At 31.0% G+C, this 24,785-nt stretch overlaps 1 protein-coding gene across 1 annotated transcript in view; it reads right to left on the bottom strand.

Moving 5' to 3' along the window:
• LOC130452643 (disintegrin and metalloproteinase domain-containing protein 11) overlaps positions 1-24,785 on the bottom strand; it is a 768,870-nt gene that overhangs the window by 14,929 nt on the left and 729,156 nt on the right. The window contains exon 18 of the mRNA XM_056791998.1: positions 6,698-6,841. Within this exon, the coding sequence (XP_056647976.1) occupies positions 6,698-6,841 (144 nt within the window). The remainder of the gene's footprint in view (positions 1-6,697; positions 6,842-24,785) is intronic.

Below are 24,785 nucleotides of genomic sequence, written 5' to 3'. Positions count from 1 at the left end.
CGAGGTACGACAGGTGACAGCACGCGTACTATTTATTTTGATTTCGCACTGGTCGAATTTCTTTTGAAATTAATGTTATTTTGCAAATATAATAATGAATTGAAAAAGTGGACTTTTTGTAAATAAAATTTCAAAACTTTGTGTGTGTATTTTATTGTAAAAATATTATTACTATTATATTTTATTAAGTGTCAATTGATTCTGAACAAATGTTTTAAAATGATACTTATAGTTTATTTAAAAAAAAACATTCGCGTGTGCTCAGCAAGACATTTTGAAAATTTTATTTTGGCCCGCACTTAAAAGTATTTGCCCTAATCTAGTTGGTGAATTGTGAAATTGAGTGAATTTATTATCAGATGGTGAATTCACTCATAGTAAGTTTTGGTGGAAATAATCACAAATATATATGTCACATACGGTTCTATCAGACCAATTAACTTTTTTGAAACATTACTCGTAAGTGAAAACAAAATTCATTATATAATAACAGATTTTCCAATCGTTCTTATTACAAAAATGTCAGTAAATATGTATTTTCAGAAAAAATTAAACTTAGGTTATATAAAATATATTCTATCGAATATACAGAGTGAGTTTTATATATGGCACGCCTCAATTATCTCGGAAACGATTTTTATAAATTTTTGTGCACAAGGATTTTGTAAGACGGCCAGTTTTATGGTGGTATTTGCACTGTTGTCAGATTTTCCCTTTTCAGGAGAAATAATGAACGCTCTGTATAATATACGAGGTGAGATCAAGATGACAATGGATTAAATCTGAAGTGGTATAAGCGATTTAAAAATGGAAATGAATCAGTTAATGGAAAGAAAACGATAAGTGAAGAAAAAGCAAGGAAAACGATCATAATAAAGCTCCGTTTTTGATACGTGAGTTTTCGAGTCTTTTTGTTGATTTTAATCCATCATATTTACCATATTTGTCATCATGGTATTTTAAGCTGTTTCAAAAGATAAAGAAATATTCTAGAAGGTCAAATTAACAACATCGTCAGAAATGGAAATGTTAAATTGAGTTTTTGAATAACATCGTACAATACTATTGATGAATTAATAATAATTTAACAATCTAGTATTCAATTGAAAAGGTTCATAATCTTTTCTATCTCTTGATCTATACTTTGATAAAACATTTAATTCATGCTCAAAATGGAAATACTTCTGATGAAATTAATCTGCCCAGAAGAGCAACAGACTAATGGAAGCAGTGTAAGCTCTCATCAAAATCCAGCAGATATATCGAGAATTAGACCAGACGATGATAAAATAAATCATAAAAGATACCGCTAGACGAAGATTCTTAGAGTTTAAAACCCAACATTTCTATAAATGAGTTTGTGAACAAATCTAGAAAAAAGGTCAAGAGACCAGCAAGAGCGTAACCACTAAAAGTAGCAAAGGAGATGACTTCATCGGATGAGTATTCCAGGAATACATCGTTTTTTGAAATATAAGTAGATTTGGATTAGTATATGTCAAAATTGTTATACAAGAAACTAACGGTATCAAAAATAACTGTGATTTTTCACTTTTTTGTAAATAAGTAGCAAAAACCCATTCTGCTAGCCTTCAAATATGGTGATACTAAACAAAATCTTGTAATAAGAACGATTCTGTGGAATTGAGCAACAAAAGCAACGCTGTTAAATGAATGAAAATGAGACCTAAAATGTTGACTTCACTAATATTATTTCTACTTACTACACTGCGTGCTACACTATACAAATATGTGCAGAAATGGCATGTAATAAATCATTTTGAAACAAAAACCACGTGACAAATTTTGTACTCAAAAAATCATCACATCTTCAGTCTCTTGTTCCTGATTTTAGATGATAACATAAATTATATAGTTCCAGGACACGGTGCAAAAAATTCGGGGGTGAGAAGATGACGTGAAAATAATGTTGTGACAAAAATATTCTCACACGACCCATCGTTTTTAAGTTATAGGCGCTTAATGTTGCGAGAACAGAAATGAAATTTTAGTATATTTTCCAAATTATATATTAGAACATTATGAATTTTGTTTGGATGATTATGTATGTCCATGTGGTGTGTTTAAGGGAATAAATAATTCTACACTACTATATTAACACCAGGGACGGCTCGTGCTCAATGGTTAACAACCCGTAGCTTTTATAAGGACAACCTATACAATCGAAAAATAGCAAAAATAAATTTAAAAATCATTTTTTGACAAAAGTTACTCTTTATTTAACTCGATAAAAGTTATAGCTCAGAAAATATGTAGATTTTTAGATCGTTGTAGATTTTAGATGTAGAAGGAAACCGTTTACCTTAAAGAGAAGTTCTGAAGAAAATTATCTTAAATTGTAATTATTGATTGAAAATACTCACTCAGTATTGAAATATTTCTAATTGAACTGTATACTGTCGAAAATCGTGTTACTTACATAGGAAAAAACTCACGTGTAGAAAAATTTAAATAGTTAAAGTTAAGCAAAGAGTATTTTTCTGTTAAAAAAATTGATTTTTGCTATCTTTAAATTGTAAAAGTTACAGATTGTTAACGATTGGGCATGAACCACTCTTGACCTCTGGAGTGTAGAATTATTCATTGTATCGAACACATTAAATGTATATCCGTAATGATTCATCAAAAATACATAATATACGAATGTATAATTTAGAAAATATACTCAAATACAAGTTTTAATTTTACAACTTTGAATGCCTACATCTCTGAAACGAGGTGTCGTATGAGAAATTTTTTTGTCACTGCATAATTTTCACGTCATCTACCCACTCCCGAATTTTTCGAATCAAGTTCCGGAAGATCCGTATAAGAGGTTTCTGTACACTTCCTGAAAGCTCCTTATACAGCGCCGAATCGTTTATGAATGTGATTATATGACATAATTTCGTTGTTGTGTTACCAACCCCCTTTCTTTCCAAGATTCTAAAGTTACAATCTAGCTTCTACTAGATATTAATGGATCTGACGAGAACGAATAAATTTTTCCATTGAACTTTTATAACTAGAAGAACTCATGAAGCTGAAGAACTTCAATTTATTCAAGTAAGATCGTATTTTGAAGCAACTAACAGGGGGCACTCTCTATATTTTGATATACCACGATATTAGAGGACTAAGAACTAGTAACACTGCATTATAAAATGTCACCATCCTTAAGTAATTAAGTAGCTGCTGTCACAGAGTGGATATATAGTAGTACATTATGTAAATCGATTTTGGAGAGCATCCACCATGCGAATGTCCTGCATATTTCCTTAAAAAGCTTAGGTACCTCGAACAAGTAGCCCTAATACCTCGGGAATTGGGAAAAAACCCCAGAAAAATATTTTAGTTTAGTCTACGTACTTTGGAAGCAGAGCTATGCGATGCAGATTCATGCACAAAGTATTTTTTCAGGTATAGAAAAGCATGAACGACTGCCCAAAAAATCTACAAGGTAGGGGGCGATTTATTTGATCTTATTTTATGCTATATTTCTGATTAATAGAGTAACCAAAGAAAATATTTTGTTTTTTTATCACTTTTTAATTTGTTTACAACAAAATTATACAGACCGAGGATATTGATAATTAAATGATATCTAATGAAATGCGATAAATAGCTAAATGTTGCTGAATTAGCAACATAAAAGTTTTATAAAGAGAATATAGTTCAGCAGCACTACCACAAACAAATTAAAGCTTAAATAAAACTAAATAAAACGATCATTTTGCGCTTTTATTTAATTTTTATAGAATCATTTATTCGTCAAACTTACAGGGTAGTTATGGTCTTGGTATGGAACTAAAGTTATTATGTAGGTGATTTGTTATTATTAAAAGATTCAGCGTTTTTATTTATAAAATTTTTATTCCCAGAATATTGGAAATTATAATTTATTCCTAAGAATTCATTTTATATATGATTTTCATTATATAATTTCGTATTTAAAACTAATATAAAGCGATTGCTGAACGTTTATATGGAAAACAAATTATTGAGCTCTATGTGGAAGAAAAACTAGCTCTTTGTTGCTCTAATGTAATAAAAATGTTTTGTGTTTGTTGTATTCCTAAACACTTGTAAGCCCACTATATAAAATACAAACCTTTTTTGTGATATTATATTGAACAATTACTTATTTTATATAGAGTTGAAGTTATTATAAAAATGACCTCAACAAATCTACAACATAAGCACATAAAACTTTTTGAAAAATGCACAATGTAATCTTACTCTTTTAAATCGTATTCGTTTTATTAAATGCCATCTGCTACAACGCAGCCATGATACTCTTCGTCGCCCTGTACCTAATAATTTTTTTTGTGTTTTCATTTTGTGTCAAACTTCTTCATTTGCGATTCTATGTGCTCATGATATTTGCAGTATTCTTTCCAATATCCACATTTCAAAGACTTTTTTTCATTATTGCTTTGTTTAAAGTAGCCGCCTCCATATCGTACAGAAGGATCGAGTATATGTGACATTTTAACATTCTCTTTTTCAATTCTTACTATTATTTCTTCAGTACTGTGACTTCTCGAATTATTCCAGGTACCGTAGGCACATTTAAGTCATGATAAATATTCCTGTTTGGAATGAACCAAGCAGCATTTGCAATTGCTCTTACTACCATAGATTAGAAGGAAAGTGTACCAAATATCAAGAGAGCGATTTGCAGACTCCTGCTTTGAACAACGAGATGCTAATGGAGGTGGTTCCTACATGATATGGGGTTCAATTTCTATAGGAACACGAACCGAGCCTCTGTACATAAGTAGGTCCGACCATGTACGGAAGAAGAGGTTTAACGGTTGATAGATATACGTTCAATAATTGCGATGTTGCTATCTGATGCTGTGTTCCAAAGTTTAATTCTAAGCCCAGATAGGTCAAATCATAGCATTGTATGCTAGGAGCTTGCTTCGAAGGGATAGTTGCCATTTATGACCAAGCAACCAAACGTATTTGCTGAAGTTGTTTCCATATATGTGTTCTCCACGTTAATTTGGTACCTTGATATTTGGTACTGTCTGCCTTTGGTATTAATTTGTTGTTCATAAAAATATGAAGCGTTTTACTACGGCATTTGGTGAAGACAACAGGATTTTGATTCATTAATTAGTATTCTCCATTTGTTTGCACATTCTTGTGTTTTTTGTATGCTATACTGAAGTAATTCAAAGGATCGTTCCGGTTTCTGGTCATTGGCTAGTATCGACGTATCATCTGCCAAAGTGGCCGTTAATGAACCATCATTTAAGGAGAAATCAGCGGTGAAGAGCGTGTATAGAATTGGGCCAATGATACTTCTTTGGGGAACTCTGATATTTATTCCATGAATTTGAGTAGTGTGGTCAGCATATGTTACTTGAAAGTGTCTTTCTTCAGAGTACGACTTTAAGACAACATACAGTGCATGGGAAATATGGTTTTTAAGTCAAAAGCTTGACTGATATCTACAAATACAACATCGCAATAACTTTTTTCTTGAAAAGTTATCTCTCTCATTATTGCTTAGATGATTTGCTATTCCCTGCTTCGGCAGTTATCTGATTATTTTACTTGTGACTAGGTCATACTCTGAAGACTTTTTGGCACTTAAGTTTTTTTTATTGAATGCTCTATCTTATTGGATGTTGTGGATGTTGGCAATAAAGAGAGTTGGTGGGGTTATTTCAAGAATTCAAGTATTACCTCGCATTCATATAAATGAAAGTTTTTTTAGTACATTAGTGTCCATAGAGCAAAAGTAGTCATCTAGACTACGATGGAATATGAGAATTTACCATGAAATAAATATGTAATATGACTTTAGAGAAATAAGTTTCGAATTTTTGCCGAACAGTTTGCCCCAAAAAGTTTTATAAACTTGCGTGCGTAGAAATCTGTCCAACGTGACCTTTTGACATTAAATATGTTTTTTTTACAAATTATTTTTCAGATCAAAAAAACAGATATATGACAATTGGCGTCCCTAATGACATCGCGTTCTTCGGAGGAGATGTAATTTAATATTATTCGTGGTATTAGCCAAGAAAGTAGTTGTTTTCTCCTTTGAGAAACGTGTGTTTATGTATATGGCACGGTATGGCACTAGCAACATCTGCTTTGGCGAAAGGAGCCTAATATGGGTTGAAATACATTGATTAAGGGTTGAAAAATATAAATAGTATCCTAAAACATCATGCGATCTTTATTTTACCCTAAAAATGTTTTTTTTGTTTCTAAATGCTTTAATTTTTATTTCATTGAATTTCAACAATAAGTAGTAGTTTTCACCCTTACAATAATTCACACATATTGGAATAGAGTAAATTTTGGAGTGAAGGGTGAATAGAACTTAAATCCAGAGTTTCAAGTATATACGTGAGTCTTGATGGAGCTCTGAGGTGATACAGTATTTTCACCGTTGTTCACTGGACTATTTAGTTCTTTTCAGTTATTTATATTATTTGTAATGGAAAATTCTGAATTCTGAATTCATATCAGAGATTATAAAATGTTTTTTGATTCCTCTAATACCACAAAAATAACTTTATTTCTCAATTTAACGGAGAAATTAGTTCTGAAACATAATTAGTTCTAAGACATAATTATAGGGAATGTTTGTTCTTAGAAAAAACGCTGTATCTTTGTATATTTATATCGTGTTTATTATGTGAAAGAAGGGAAAGGGGTGAGAAAAACTTACCCAAAAGACGTCACACTTCCAGGACCAAGTGTGAGTATCTTGTTATTATCTAAACAGTCTTCCTGGGAATGGTTGCCGGTCACTACGAAGTTTTTCTGTATAGGCTGCTTGCATTCTTTTTCATATTTACGTACGGTCGTTTTCCTTCCATTTTTGTAATTTAAATTTTTGGTTGATTGAGAAAGAATAATAAACCGAGTTAATTTTATATGAAACTTAGTGATTCATGTAGCCTCGAGATTATTTTGTTTATCTCCATTCTATAAATCAATTTAGAATTTTCATTGTGTCTAAACATTTTTAATGGTATTACGGATGCTTTTTTGTTAACAGATTGAGCATTAAATCTAGTTTTTGAGCATCGTTGTCGTTTAATGAAGTTTTAGCGGGTCATTTGGAAATTTTTTATTTTTCCAATGGAACTAATTGTACTACTTTTCGTCTTTTTATTTTCGATGGTAACTTATTTTCCCCTTTACATTCAATTGGCTTATGTAATGTGCCCAAACAAAATCTTATCTTAACAACAAAACTTATAATTCATTGATTTCCTATCGTTAATAGAATCTGTTATAAAAAGAGGGTAATATTTGGGTATCTAGTGAACAAACCAACAAAGGATTTATTCTAGAATGAATGGGCTAGCATGACTTTGGGCGTCTCTAATTTTCCGAGGTCCACTTTTCGCCTCTCTCAAAGATGGTTGTATTTCAGTTTTAGTGGTGTACATAACAGGAAGATTCCTCTATATTTATTACAGTCTTTGCTGTCTCTTTTTAGGGCACTTATAGTATCAAACCTACTTTCCAATCTTAGGGATTTGTTTTCTATTTATACTTTTTCTTCAATGTTTCTCTTGGTGCTTCTTTTTTCTTCAAATGTTTTATTACATTTATTATATACTAAAATTTAATATTTCTTGATCAATTCACTATAATAAAATTTTATATACTCATGCATCTGATTTATTTGAGGAGGTCGTAGATTGTATCGTAGCCGATTTCCTTCAAATAATAATCAAACATCTTTCGTCATCTTTCATTAGCGTCTTCACACAAGAATTTTATACAATTTTTGAGCTCTAAATTCTCTATCTCCTAGCAGTTACTATATGTACAGACTCTTTCACATCAATAAACTCCTTTGGACAAATATTCATGATATTCAAGAAACTATTGAGCATCTTACAAGCTCTGGTGTCACGATTACTTTAATTTGGATACTATCGGTTTACATGGATTCGATGATCAAATCAGGTAATTTGAGAAAACACCTGATATATGTCAAAATGATAGCCGTGGGATAAATAATCGACTTCTTCGTATGTACCCGTGTTAGCTTTTTTTGATTTTTTTACCAATTTGGTTTTTCTGTATTGTTTGTTTTTGTTTTATGCTGTCAAGACGACTTTCATAGATAGAAATTGATGTAGCAAATAGCAAAGAATTCAGAAAATTTAGGAAAATTTGTTTTTTTTTAGAAATTACTTTCTACTGTTGCGTTCAAGTTTATCAAACATGAGTGAGTACTTTTTAAAGCTGCAAATGATAACCCGGTGGTAGCGGTAAGGTACAAGGACAAACTTGAAGCTTTAGGTGGAGTTAAGTCCTTTTTATTAGATCTTTAGTCCTACTCATTTACCTCCAGCTTCCAATATATTCGCCTTTCAGAGTATATTGATCTCTTGCATACGTTTCTGTGAGGAAATTTCGCACTTATTCAAGTAGCAACTATTTAAGAAGCCGTTTTAAAATGAAACTGGAAATAATGATGACTGAAATCCATCAAATAACTTCACAAATCGCACATAAACTAACGGCAAAAGCATTTGTTTACCATACGGCGCTCATTTTCAAATGAGCATAAGCTGATTTTGACAATTCATTGGATTTTTCAATCACAAAGAACTCATCGACATCTAGTACAACAGTACACAGTGTGTACAGGGAGGTATTATGCACTACGATAGACATTTAAGGGTGCCATTCAATGCATTGGAAATGTGTTGCATTTGATGGTAAAGTCAGAATTAAACTTTTCATTTTCGCAAAACTTGGTACATGCTATCAAACATATGCTCAAATATCGTGTGTTTCATTTAAGAAGTCCTATGCTTGACTTGCTTAACTCGTTTTTGGGACATTCTGTATGGCTACAAACACTTTTAGTTGATAGCCGTACAGTTATAAGAAAAAAATTCTGGAAAAAGTCTTCGTTTGTTCACTAGAAACCATATAAATTACAGTTGGGACAAACAGTATAAATGAATTATTAAATTATCCTATGATGCAATCATTTGGAAAACATATAAAAAATTCTTTATAAATTCATAAAAATTTTGACATGAAAAATCAAAGCACTTTATTTTGTAAAATCTACTGTTAAATTTCAAATTAAAGTACATATAGTTTGGAAATATAGTTAGTTATAATTATAGTGTGGTTCAACTGAAACATTCAGTCGATTAATGATATTTTTTTAAAATTATTTCGTTCTGATTCAGGAAGGCTACATGAATTGAGCAAATTGTGAAAAATAACTCAATTTACTTTCGGTATAAGTGATTGAAAACATGCTAGTAACATTAGAGTCCAGGAGAATGAGTGCCGAAAACTATTCCACCTCAATTTTTGTATGCGATCCTCTTCAAATCCCCCCACTGATGATAAATATAAATATTATTGATTCATTAAAAAAATAAGAAACCGGTCGTAAGTTAGCTGATAAGTTTGGTGTAGGTACATCCACTATAAGTGATATTGAGAAGAGTATGCAAATTAGATAGTGAAGACGGGAGTGAACTTCGGAAAATGATGGAGAATCCGAAAAACGAACTTTTAGAAGACGCTTTGTATTGTTGGGTTTTACCGATATCTGGCCTTTTACAACCATTACAGTTAAATAAAAAATTAGGTGGTGATGAATCGTTTGTCGCAGGTAACGGATAGTTATACAGATTTAAATCTCGTCACGGAATTCGTAAATGGAAATACAAGGTAAAAAAATGTCAGCGTACCATAATATTATTATTATTTTTGATTTTATTTATTTATTGATAAATATCACTATTATTAAATTTATTTTATTTCACAAAACCCGCTTCTCTTCATACATTTGATTATGCGAAATTTCGATTATCCGAATCCCCAAAGACAACAATTAGTCCGGTTAATCGAGTTTTCACTGTAATTGTAAATCCAAAAAAAAAGTTCAAATACAATTTTATCTTATTATTGTTGATAAAAATTCATGAATTACCGTAATAGTAGCAAAAAAATAATTTATAATATATGTTTCGATTCATACTTCAATAACTTTTATGAAATTTATTCGAGAAAAACATTCATGAAAAATAAATTGTAAATAATTTAATTATTAATAATATTTCTCTCCTTTTTTGGGAAGAGATTTTAGTCCACTGTCCAGCAATATGAAGTTCAGGGGTTATTTTTTTAAATTCTTTCGTTATCCTAACTTTTAAATCATCACTATTGCCTGATCTATTAAAATATAATTTATATTTAGAATAACCCGATAAGAAGTAATCGAGAGAAATCAAATCGGGGGATCTAGCTGGCCATTCGATCGTTTCACGTCTTCCAATTCACCTTTTGGGAAAAACCTCGTTTAAATAATCATTATCAAAATTTCACATCTTAAGAATTAATTTTCTCCTGTTATGATTGCACCAAATTTAAAAAAAAATCTTCAAATTGCTGGTCAGAGGACTGAAAAATTGAGGTGGAATTGTTCTCGCTACTCATTTGCCTATTCTTTCTGGACTGCTAATGTTTAGCGAGGGAAACAGATTATTTAATAACAGAAATCAATAGAAATAAGGCGTCACGACGGTAAATCTATACTTGTATATAGATTTTTCTGTCATTTTAGCTTGACCACCTTGTATCTTATTGAATCTGAAAATTTGGGATAGATGAGAATAGGAGTACATGGATTTGAGTGTAGATAACACCTTGTCCACTGTTTATTAACTTGAAAAGAATGATCTTGAGGTGTTCTTGATAAAAAGCTTAACAACCTTGTTGTTTTCGATATGTTTCATATCCAGTAATTTCTTCTAAAATTCTGTGTGTTTTTTTGAAAACTATTCATTATTACAACAAGTTTACGTTCACAAATAGAGCTCTTAATATTTATAATACGTGATCTTATAGAAAAGTTAATTCTCTGTGGAAAAATTATTTTTATAAGTAATAAAATTAATTGTTTTCATGTAATTTGTATTACAAATTTTGTTTTTTTCTAATTATGTGATAAAATTTGACCGTAATCTACAAAAAAACAACACTCAATACAATTTTCTATACACTAGTAAGCTTCACATAAGATGGCCTCCAATACTTTTATAGCTTCCATGAAGTGAAAAAGTGATTCCTGAAGCAAATTTTTCAGTTAATAAAAGAAGAAAAATATCGCACAATCTGGTACTGAGGATTCACTCGTGTTTAGGGAGTAAATTACAATCCTTTTATAATATGATGGTGCATTAGTGTGGTGGCATAGCTATGAATTTCCTGCTCAAATAGGCAATCAAAGAATGTGGAAACTTTGTTGCCAAACAACGTCTCTAGCTTTGGTTCTTTTTAATTGATTTCCATAAATTTTTAGAAGACTGCTCTTTTGAACCAATATAAATTATAATAAAGTTAATAAATAACGTACAAGCTAGATGGCGATATTTAATTGTTAAGCTTTCATATTTTTCTTTTTCTTGAAGTCGCATTTATTTTCCGCAGTTTTCTCACATAAATCGAAGTTATTCTTATTGAGATATTCGGTATATATCCTAAGCTCTTTTAACTATAATCTTTCTTATTTTATTTCAGAGTAATTTTTCTTTATTTATGCAAACTCAATAATCTTCTACATAAACTGCGCTAAGTTTGTGAGTTATTGAAATTTAAGTATCGTATGATTGCGGAATCATCCTATATGATTATAAAATACAAATTTTCACCTTATTTCTTATTGATTCTTCTCAAGTCAATATGTTTCGCATGCTAAATAAATGGACTATACATTTATACATTTAAGTGTAATTGGGGTGTAATTCTAAACATTATGACTATTGTGAACTATTATTTTTTAATATATGAATGCAGTGGTAGGTTCATTTTTAGCGTAATAGGTAGTCTTGTATATGTTGAGAGCTACCAGTTATTTGTACAATATCAAATAACAATGGTCGACAAAATTTTCGTAGCACAGGCGAGACCTTCTGTTTAAAATGGAAATACCCGACCGATTATAGAAAAAATATTTATTAAGTACTAACACGTACCATTTTTCAATAGCTTGATTATCATTACATTACATTAGCAGGTAGCTAATTTTATAAAGAGGCGTTTAATATAATAGCGAGTTTCGGCCTGGATCTCAAAATGTTAAGTTTAAAACCCTTGTGGATCCCGAGAATGTCCTTCTGCCCCTCCTTTACATTAAACATGGATTGGTGAAAAACTTTGTAAAGGCTATGAATCCAAACAACAGTTAGTTGATAAACTTCTAGACGCTTACTTGGTGCTCGAATTTCATTGGAAATTCATTTCCTCTATCCCCATTTCACATTTTTTCCCGAAAATTTGGGAGCTGTCAATGATGAGCAAGGTTTCATCAAGATATTAGAACAATGGAATTTCGGTATCAAGAACGATGAGATTTGGCCATAATGGGTGATTACTGTTGGGTTTTAATAAGAAAAAGTGCAAAAGGAAAAAATAGAGCTAATTGATATTTAAAGTGATTGTTTTCAAAGTTTTTGTTTTTAATATATGTGAGGCATGTTTATTAGATGTAAACTATAAATATTGTCAATATATACGATTTAAAAAACGTGAAATTATCTTTAAAATAAATATTAAATATTTTACCAATGAATATGATTCTATAAATGTAACATAAAAACCTTACGTGTTACAATAATTTTTTTCATATGTTCTTATTTGAATAGGTCCATTTTATCATAATATGCTATATATTCTTGTTTTACTACAAAGTTTTTTTGTCGACCAGTGTAGTAAATAAGATGAAATGTACAAAATTCATTATAATTATTTCGTTTATAATTCTGATTTTAATCTATCTACTCTTTTTGTAAAATGAATAGGATTTCAAAATACATTAAAACAAAAACTCATTCAATAATCTGGTCAATTTAGACATACATAAATACCCATGAAGCTGAAAAGCAGTAAAATTGTTTAAAATACAATTGAACATAGAATTTGAATGTTATCCATCATTTCCGTGCATGGAAAAAATTTTTATTCAAGGTCAAAGGTCAAAAATTGAGTTTTTCACAATTTTCAACAAAACTGTAAGTTTTATTATGAAAACAATTCAGACAAAAATTGTAGATCATAAAATTATCTACTAAAAACATATCAATATTTTTTCCCTACAAGGCATTGTTTTTGAGATATAATGATTCAAAAAGTTATAAAAGTTGACATTGACATAAAAGACAACATTGAATCGAACCGAGAATTTATTGTTGTGAGTATTTATAAGAAATTTGTTGATTGGTGGGAACTGCCATAAGTTCATCAACTTTTACAACTTTTTGAATCGATATATATCAGAAACAGTGGCTCGTAGGAAAAAAACTATTGATATGTTTTTTGTAAATAATTTTATGATCTATAATTTTTGTAAAAGAATTTTCATGATAAAACTCACCGTTTTGCTGATAATGGCAAAAAACTCATTTCTTTTAACTTTGACCATGAATAAAATTTTTTTTATACACGGCAATGGTGGGGAACATCATTTATTTTTAATTATATTTTAAAAAATTTCACTGATTTTCAGCTTGATGAGAACTTATGTAGTTTCACTCTTATTTTTTGGTCTAAATTGACCGGACTATAATCAGTATCAATACGTTTTAACTATATTTTGTAAAAAATAGAACTATTTTGTTTTTCGTAACGCAAAATAGCTAAAACAACGGTATTATTCACCAGAATCAATTAGTATGATATTAATAAATGAACAAACTTTTCTCTACCACTACTTGAGGCAAATTTTGGCTTGGTTATCATTTCCAGATATTACAACTTGACACAAATTCATCAGACAGGATACGTAATAAGAATCTAACAAAAAACGAGTTGATCTTTGATGTTATTACGATCAAATATATTGAGTGAGCTACAGAAAACAATTCACTCCGATTTATATCAGTTTTGAGATGTTTAGAATTCTCGAATCCTTCTCAATTTTGAATACTTATAGTGATGTATTTTTTGTTTCTCACATTGGATTATCCAAATAAAAAATATTTTTAGGCACAATAATTATTTAAAATGGAAAGCTCAAGTGATCTTTTTATCAAGAAGCAACGATAAAGTAGCACACGGAATTTCTTTTTAATCCATTGTTTTGAAAATAACAAAAGTAGCTTCACATAAATGGCTGTCACTTTTTTCTGACTGATCGAAATGACATGAAATTTGACACATAGTCTTTTGAAGTTTGATACTTCATAAACGTCATATGGATTTGACAATAGCAGCGCCATCTGTGTGGCATTCACACGACTTATTGACTGATGTAATACCTAATGATTGTAAATAGCGATGTACGGTATCTTTAGAAAGTCCAAACGACTTACGAGACACCCTCTGTAATTGTGTGAAGCTTTCAAGCATATTGTTCGTTATTTGGACTATAAAGTGCCCCACGAAAATATCATCTGACGTTTCGCCTCGTACAATTGGTATATTCAGAAGTTTCTTGCTACTTCTAACGATTCTCCTCAGAATCAGAAGTGATTTTCGACTATCGTCATTCGAGGTTATGTTTTTGACATATTTTAGTGACCCAATTATATCATTACACCTTACTTTGTAACTTTGAAGGATTTTTACTATGTTTATTGCTCATTTCACAGTATCTTTTAGGTTTGTATTGTAACGTGATTTTTTCGAAACTCTGGTTCATTTGAATACTTTAGTTAAGATAAAATCGTGTCTTCTATTCATCTTCATTAACGAGCGTATACTGAATTTACGTCTACAAGATAAATTTAAAATTATTAGCCAAAAAGAGATAATTTTGTATTAGGTGCGCAAGTTTATACATTTTTTTCATATCAATTGTTTTTATTTGTACACGGAGACGGTTCTTACAACTGATGATGATTTATTTTTTATTATTTTCTAAAGCCTTCTAAATTGACAGTACTGAGACATTTCCATCATATTTACCTGAATTCTAATAAAAAGCATCAAAAATTATTCGATAAAGCCTTCAATTAAACCTTTACTATTGGTGTAGTGGTATTAAAAAGTTTGTTCAGTCCAAACAAATAAAATAAGCTTTTCATCATATCCCGTTTGTGCTAGTTAATATCAACTTATTTCAACTTTTTGAAATTAATGCATATTGGAAGATGAAAACGTTATTTTTTTCATATCCCAAGGATGGTCACTTTGAATCGAAATTTGGTTGGTGTATTTTAAATTAATTTCTGGAAATTCTATCGAGCTTTCGTAAATATAGTTGTTATTAGACGTGTTATTCTATTTGCGTTTCGAAAATTATTATGAGAAGGAAATATCGGAAAGGTGACCATCAAACACTCTTCACACATATCCACATAGCCATCAAATGCTCCGAATAAAAAATAATGTGGCAAGGCTTTGAATTTTCTCGAAAATAATGTCAGGGATATTTGTTGGTTTTTTTTGTTGAATAAAGTTTTATTCTATATTGTAAATAACGTTAATTTCAACATTTTTTTTATTAATTTATTTATTATTAAGTTTACGATTAAAAGAATATCGATTGTCAAAGTTATTATGATAACATTACTAATGACGTCGGTGCTAGATAAAAAAATCAAACCAGTAGCATTATTAGCAATTAATCACTTTTTAAAAATATTTCAAAATCGCAGGTAGATATGAGAACATTTAATTACCTTTTGACGTATTGGCGGTAGGAACCGTCAAAATTCTATACAGGGTGATTGATTAGTGTGATATAGTTCAGTGCCTCCTTTGTCCTTTGAGGTATCAATTTGAAAATATGAGGGATTATAGTCAACATTAGTCTCCACATTTTGAAATTATTTACAATCTTTAGGGTGATCTAGAATACTGTGCTATATCAAAGTTACACCTTTTTAAATGGATCGCCCTATCATTTATTGCATATTTGGAATCAGCTTGACTTCTCTATTACAATATGGTGTTGTGATGTGTTCTACGGGGTATTAAAAAAATTATAACCAATTTTTCTTAAAAATCGTAACAAGCTCAATACCCTGTATAATGTTAGAGACATTCAAGAATGAAAATTTGTTGCCACTAAAGGATTCGAGTAGGGAAAGATTATTTATTCCGTTAATATTCATAGGAAATACTAATATATTATTCTCTCGGTTTTTTTCAAATAAATTTATCCTGTATTTTATGTGAATCTCGTAAAGTACCAACCAACATACTTCTTATTTTATCAAGCATGTTATGACAACAATTGATTTGGTACATTTTTTGACGTTTTGAACAATTTGAACTAGTGAAATAATGAGTGTCATTAGTGGTGATGAGTGTTTATGATATGTTCTGGATATTGGAAGCTTGAAGAGATTGACGGAGCGGTACAATCGCACGGGTTCAGATAATTATGAAAAGCATCAATGACGAAAACTTCTTTGACAGAAGAAAATAGAACTAATGTTTCACTTGCAGTTACTGAAAACCCTCACAAAAGTAAACAAGAACTGAGCTACTACGGTGTGCAACGAATCCTTAACACAATAAATATGCACCGTTACTACATTTATTTGCGATAGAAATCAAATGAAGTTGATATGAAGGAAAACCAGTATTTTGTAGGTGAGGTTTACGAAAAGTTGATCAATGAAAAGACTTTTTTGGCTTCAATTTGGAGATGAAAATAGTTGTGTTTCACTATTATTCATGAACTAATCCATATAGTGACCCACAGTGAAACTAGATGGTCGTTAAATGCATGGAGAGGTATTGTTGATGAATATGTAGTAGGACCATATTTCATTAACGAAAATTTGAATGATGGGATGTGATTAGATTCTCTAGTAAACCAATAACTTCTTTTATTAGCAGAAGTCCCATTTCGTAAGCGTCAAATGATGGCGCGCCTGCACACGTGAATCAATTAATTAATGGTGAACTAAATTAACTATTTATTTGGAAAATAATCAGGAGAAACGGTCCAGTACAGTGGCCACCAAGGTCACCAGATTTCAACAAACTGGACTCATTTTTCTGGGGTCAAATTGAGAATGAAGTGAAGAAAATACCTCTAACAATAGAGGATGGACGAAATACGGAATGAATTTTGGAAAGTTTCTATAAAATTTATTTGTAATGTGATTATATCTCTCAATAATCGCTTTCAAAGATGCGTAGATATATTTGAAGGTCATTTCGAACACCTATTGTGATAATCAAGACTTTTACGTATACTTTGGTAAATAGAACAGTTTTTTTATTGTATCGCTTCTGTATTTTATATGTCTTTTCGTCTTTGTATTCATAATTCATCTTCTACAGTACCGAATAGCAAAGATAAAAAGTTTTTTATGCACCAGTATTTTGATTCACCCTGCAGCAGATTCAACGAATACTAGCAAAATAAAAAAAGTTTCACTACTATTCGTTTTCTTTGGTCGCAACAGATCTTCATTCTTGAATTTCTCTTACAATGTACGGGGTACGTAGCTTGTTACTATTTTTATGCAAAATTGGTTAAAAACTTTTTAAGTACCCCGTAGAACATCATTGTAATTTGAAAGTCCCGTTGATTCTGAATATGGAATAGAATGTAGGGAGTTTTATTTAAAAAAATGTGACTTTGATATGGCATAACATTCCAGAAGATTCCATGTAAGATTTGAATCATTTTAAAATGTGAAAAAATAATGAACTTTATCATATTAATCCATCACGCTGTAGAGTAATTCTGACCAAGGCCATGACCATGTCAGATCTTGACGAGGTAGAGGTTTCTTCTTAAAATACTGGCAAAAAAAACTAATTTGGTAATTATGAATCTCCGTATCTTTCAAATAATTTTATAACAATCACATCTCGAGGATCATGTGTTTATTTTTGAAGATAAGATTAAAACAAATAATATTTTTCGCTTTTAAAGATGCGATTTTGTTATAACTTTTGACCGTTGTATACAATACAATCCAGACTATCAAAAACACCAGATAACGAAGTTCAAGTGTGCATTAATGGTAAATATAAAAAACCTTCACAACAGCTTTATCAGACAAGGAGATGAAGATCTTCAAAGATTCTTTAAAACCTTTAATCTCAATGGAAAAGAGTTTGATATGACTATATCGACTAAAAAAACTAGAACACACCGATCAAAAGATACAAAAGTGAATGAAAGTCAAATACATACCTTGGAATTGACATAACCAGTTATGGATACGTAAAATACAAAGCCAGAAACATCAAAAACTGGAGAAGTGAGAACATCAGACGATCATTTGACTTACATAACAATAATACCAAAGGATAAATCTCCAATTGGAACAGAAAAGAGGTCTAAGTGACAACTTAGAACCAGGATTAGGACAGATATCGAAGAAGGAGCAGACGATAGACTTATTATGGAAGAAAGAATATATTCTGTAGGTAAAACCAAATGGAATAAACTAATTTTTTTATGACATTGCGAATGACAAATACAGCCTCTATGTTTTGAGTGGTATGTTAAGTTTGTGATATATCGATGAAAAGATCTCTGAATTCTTTATTTGAAAATGTTAATGTTCCCAAGTTTATCACAGCAACCTAGATAGAATAATATGAAATATAGGATTATAGAAATTTGCTGTATTAAAATCAAAAACTGGAATATAATGCAAAATATGAAACAAGAGAAAAAAAAATAAATGAAACTGTCTTTTAATTGTGAGTGTTATATGTTATTTTAAGCTATTTGAATGGAAATGTATAGTTTTCTACACAATGTTCTCCACATATTTTCATGAATAAAAATCTGATAACGTGAGATCAGGTGATTGTGCAGGCTGTTATATCAACCCGCGTTTTCTTTTGTTAGAGACAAATGATGTGTTTTCGAACAATACCTGCCCAACATCAACCTTTTGAGGATATTTCGGATGTTCTCTCTTATCCAGTAGGGATTTCTTGTTGACCAGTAACGGTTCAGCATAACCTTACGTGAAAAAGTGCATTTATGAAAAAAATAAGCTCTACTACGAAGGTTGCCTTTTCAAGTTTCTAAAATCGAACAATAAGTGGGGTTGATGAGTATGGCATCACTGTATTTGTGAACATTGAAGTTTGCTTTTTCGAAACCAGGTGTTTGGAGCAGTCTTATTTCTCAGGGATATGAAAGCTATACTCTATAATAAAGTATCTCCCCTTGGAAAAGTTGATGTTGAAAAATTTAACGTTACTAAACAAATTCTAAGGCTTGCTCATGTTTTTGAACTGGATACGTGGGAATTCAGGAAGCTCATCGATGCAGTAATCTGCAATTTCTCATCCTTCAAGCACCAGTGGAATATTGATTCGTGTCTAAAGCATGTAGATAGCGAATGGGATACACTGTGTTTGGTAAAAAAAGCGGATATCCAATGCGGATATGTGTTTCGCGCCTATCTGAATCGGGTGATTAATTTGTAAGACATACCGAAGATTTATCTATGCTTCAGCTCGTATTACAACAGGTTCTTGCTTCTCTATGTGTGCCTCAGCTTGTCTTATACTTTCCATTTTTGGGAGCAGACTTTGCAGCGATATAAAAGCTACAGGACACATCAAAACGTATCTCATTGGGAAGTTGATCTTGAACATTCTGACGTTACTAGGCAAACTCTAAAACTTGATCATTTGGTTGAACCACATACTTGGGAGTTTGGGGTTGTCGATGACGTAGTTTTCAGTTTTCTACTATTTTAAGCACCAGCGACATTTCGAATCGTCTTTTTTTAACCGTGTTTGGTTGAAAAAGTGTCTAGTCGTATTTCGCACCTATCTAAATAGAGTAGTTAACTTCTTTGGGCTTCTTCTTCTTCTCATATTCATCAATTGTTTGTGATGTTTGTGATCACTTCCGCCCTTTTATCTTGTCTCTGGTGGTATGAATAAATTTTCATGTGGTTCTTACCCCTGTCCAATTTTTGATATTATGGAGCCACGGCATCCTCTTTATCCAAATAGTACCTCTAGCTCCTAGATATGCCATTTGGCTACATTTCTTTTCATATTCTTCTCAGAATTTTCCAATTAGTTTTCATTGCTATCCACGGAACTCTCAGGTAGGTCCTCATCTAAAATACCTCCAATCTGTTCGTGTGAATTTTCAGTGTCCAGCTTTCCATACCGTTCAATAGCACGGATCCTACGTAGGAATTTTTTAATCTTATTCCGACGTTGAGTCAAAGACAGATTTCGTAATAACGTTTCTGAATTTCATGAATGAACTCCTTGCTTTTTTTATCCTGCACTTGATCTCTACGTTTGATGACTAGTCTTTACATAACCAAGTTCTTAGATAGTTAAATTGGGTAACCCGTTCAATCTTTTCACTCAACTAATTTGCGGGTGATTACTAGGAATTTTGTCTTTTCAATGTTGATATTGATTCTCATTATTCGATTGTGGATTCCAACTGTGTCCAGGAGCCTTTGGAGGTTATACATGTTGTCTGCATCGGCATATCGTATATTGTTGATCGAGGAGACGACGCATCCCTGTCTAACTCATTCAAGGATTTTCTGGGCCTTTGAAAGATCGCTGTCAACTGTAACTGCAGCTGATTGGTTCTAATAAAAGTTTTCAATACAGCGTATATCTTTCTGGTCTAATCCTAAAGTTATTATTTGAACGAGTTAATGGTATTGCATTCTGTCAAAAACTTTTTCTTAATCTATAAAACACATTACTATATATTTCCTCTGATAGTAGCTGTTCCGAATCAGTACTTGGGCTGCAACTAGTGCCCCTCTCGTACCAACACCTCTTCTAAATCGGAATTGGGACGAGCGCTTTCACATTTTATGGAAATTCTGTAGTTCAGATATATTTTCAAAGTATGACTTATCAAGATAATTAATCTGTGGTCTTCGTATCTTGTTGCGCTGCTCTATTTTTAGCAGTTGGATTGAAAGAAATGTAAGTTATTTGGTTAGGAAATTTTCCTGTGTTTAAAAAGCATTTGAAGCCTCTTGATAACTTTGTTGTCTAAAAGTTTAAGCAGTTTAACAGGAACTAGATCTGCCCAATCGGTTTTCTTATCTCTTGAGCTATTTATTGCTATAGAGATCTCTTCTGTTTATCTTCCAGGTTATTATCTAGTTGAGGTGTTTCATTTGAAAATTGGTTTCAAATATATTTTTCCCAGATAGCTTTTTTCTGTTCGTTGTCATTTGCCCTATGTATGTTAGGGAAGGTCTGTTTTCTATATATTCCAGATATTTCTTTTATTTTCTTGCGCAGGTTAACTCATCTTAATCCATCCATGTTTTCTCTAGAATTAGGCTTTTTTTTTACAAACAATTCTGGGTAGTGAATCAGCCTCTCACATTACTGATGTTGTAGTAAGCGATCTTAGTAGTTGTGAGAATAAAATGTTTCTTTCTACCAAAGAGAAAATGTTATAAACAAATGAGATGGTGATGGTATTAATTATAAACTTTTTATACAAGAAAATTGTCTAAAACATAGTTATACAATGATTAATCATTTCTAATATGCATTTTGTAGACATCTAATTGATGTTATATATTTGATTATATATTTCAAAAAAGTAGAGGACAAAAGACCAATTTCAATATATATTTTTGATGTTACCTTATTCCCGTAACATTATTTCCAAGAAAATATTTAAATATTAGAGCAGCATGCATCATTCCGTAAATAAAAAATAGAAATATTTTTCTACTTAGAAAAAGAACATGCAATAGTTACAAACGTACAGTGTGAAATTTGAAAATTTTCCGCAGCATCCCATTTATAAACGGTGGGAGGGGGTCTCTATTTTTTTTTAATTGAATTATATTAAGTAGATACAATATTTGCTCTGTTAAGAATATGCAGTTTATCATATAATATTCTTTTTTTTTATTCAATGTTTTTATGAAATTAGTTCCATATAATGTCTGTGTATATATAGTGTGATCAAAAAAGTGCTTTTTTATAATATTGATCTCAATATTCAGTTGTTTGGAATCTAATCGTCAAAACTGTGCGAAACGAAGAGGAAATGTGTTTTTCTAATGACAAACCATGATCTAGAAACCATGGTAATTTAATAAAAGTTAAATTACAGTAATTTGAAGAGCAATGGAAAGGAAAAATATGGAAAGAAAAGAGGAAATAATCAAAAAAAGACAATACCAGAAATCAATAAATGCGAATAACTGAAAAAGGCTACATCCCTTGGGCGCGTATCTAAGATTAAAGCTTCAAGACTACTAGACATCGTACTTTACGTCCAAAGGCACACGTGCGCAGTGACCAATACAATTTGAATGTAATAGACATTTGCAAATAGATAAGAGCGTCCAGAACGAGTTAAAAATTTACCTGAAATTTTATTTTCATCTTTATATTTGATGCTTCAAACATTCATTTGGTACTTGGTGATTTATCAAAAATATTCCATTTACACTGTGGTCACTTAATTTCGCACCAGATGGGAAACTTTCTTATTGTAAATATCACGAAAAAAAGTTCATAGAATACAACCAACAGATTTTGAAATTTTTTAGTCGTATACGAGGTATGAGAAAAAATATAATTCCACTCAAGAAAAAAATATCAAAAGTTACCAGAAAATTTATTTAAAATATTAGAATATGTTAAAAAACTATAATTTTGTACGTTTTTCTATAGTTGACTATGGTTTAGTGATAAATGTACAAGTACATATTGTACAAATTTCTATGTTATTTAGATAACTGACATTGAACATTAAATAAATATTTCAAAGTTTCAATAATTTCTAAGTAAAAATACCGGTGCTATTGAGAAAGAAATGTTTTATTGTGAAAAAATTGTTACAATTTGTAAACAAAAGCTTGTTAAAACTAAGAAACAAACATAAAAATAACTTAATAAAGATACAAATAAAATAAAATTTCATGATACAGAAGAAAATAAATTTTATTATTAGAATACAAGTCGTTTACAGAGTAGAAGGCACTTTCCAGTGAAGATGATATTGATTTCAATTGGCAAGTGGTTGTGCATTTTTTTGCATTGTAAAATATTGAGCCGTTAACTAATTCTGAGCGTGGATAAGTAAGTGCAACTATCTTTCCGAAATTGGAGAAGCGTGGTTACGAATTAGACAAACAGTTTTCAAAGTATCACTTCCAGATGAGTATTTATTTTTGATGTCATTAATTGTACTACGAAGCTCTAAAACTACGGGCATAAAGAAGAAACTTTAAGTTAGCATTAGCATCAGGGAGATATGAGAATCATTTATAGAATTTGTTAAATTTTTGGGTACATTCACAAAGTAATTATTGAGGTTATCAGGTGAAGTAGAGACTATGATCGATGAATTTAAAAGAAAAAATAGAAAGTGTGCTAAATGAGAGAGAAGAAGAAATATTTAATAACAGACATGAAGGGAATTCAAAGTACAGTAAGACCCCGCTTAACGCTGTTTCGGTTTAGCGCTCTTTTATTGAAATTCAGGGATTCCCCGAAATGGGGCGCAGTGCTTGATTTCCAAATAACATATTCGAAGCGTACGGACGTATTTTTATTATTAGAAACAATGGTTGACATTATTCTGTGTCTATCAATTTATTTAATACTATAATAATTGATACATTTCTTTAATTTCTTATTTCTTAGACCTTTTGATATATTATTGCAACTAAATGTTCTTGATCTTAGGTCTCTTCTGTTTTAAAATTAGTTTTTTTAATAATTTTTAGAAGAAATATAAATTTTGACGTTTCAACTTTTCTTTAAGTTTTAAATTTATGTTTCTAATTTTAAAACAGAAGAGACTTAAATTTATTAATTATTAATACAGTGACAAAGCAGTGACAAGTGAGTAGATAAGATTCTAGGAAACGTCAGTCTCAAGTGCTGCACTGAATTTGGCAACTTCAACAATAAGGACAATTCTTAAGAATAAAGAAAGAATACTGTCATTGGTAACTGCAACTGCACCAAGCTCTGCAATTAGAATTCCTAGTTCTAGAAATAACATTATAAAGGAAATGGGAAAACGACTGCCTATATGGATTGACGACGAAATTGAACACAATCTGCCGTTAGGCCAATCTATCATGAAGACTTTTCAATTACATTCAATCTAACGCAAGTGACATAAGTGAAACTTTCGTCGAGAATGGTTTAATAGATTTAAACATCGAAATAATTTTCACAACATAAGGATGGTGATACGAAAGCGGCGGTTGAGTTCTCAGCGACTTCAAAAACAATATTTGAACAAAGAATTAGTTTTTAATGTTGACGAAACAGGTCTGTTTTGGAAAGGATGTCAAAACGAACATTTATATCCCGTAAAAAGAAATAAGCGTCAGGATTTAAAGCTGTGAAAGATCGCTTAACACTTCTAGTGGGTGAGATTTCAAATTAAAATCACTTCTGGTCCGTAACTCCAAAAAGCCAAAAGCGATAACAGGCATATCTAAATCAACTGTACCTGTAATTTGGGAGCTTAACAAAGCACCATGGATAAATATAAACATTTCCCAGGATTGGTTCACTGAACATTTCTGCCCATCTGTTAAAAGTTATTGCGAAATCAAAAAACTTGAACAGAGAGCATTACTAGTAGTTGATAATGTTTCAAATCACCCAACAATTTTATCAGGCTTAACAACATGCAGTCCAGTCGAAGTGGTTTTCGTGGCGCTTAATACAAATATCTTAATCCAACCAATGGACCAAGCAAACATCTAAGCAGATGTTTGAAAAAAACAGACGGATAAGAGAAGCAATCATTAATTTTGGAACAACTGTAATATCATGAATGTTGTAGAAAACATAAATCTTTCTTGGAATGAGATATTAGAAAGATCTTTGGAAGGAGT

This window comes from Diorhabda sublineata, chromosome 2 (assembly GCF_026230105.1).
Source record: "Diorhabda sublineata isolate icDioSubl1.1 chromosome 2, icDioSubl1.1, whole genome shotgun sequence".
Lineage (NCBI taxonomy): Eukaryota > Metazoa > Arthropoda > Insecta > Coleoptera > Chrysomelidae > Diorhabda > Diorhabda sublineata.
Note: the sequence above shows the minus strand (reverse complement) of the source record. Positions and strands in the feature narration are given on the sequence as shown.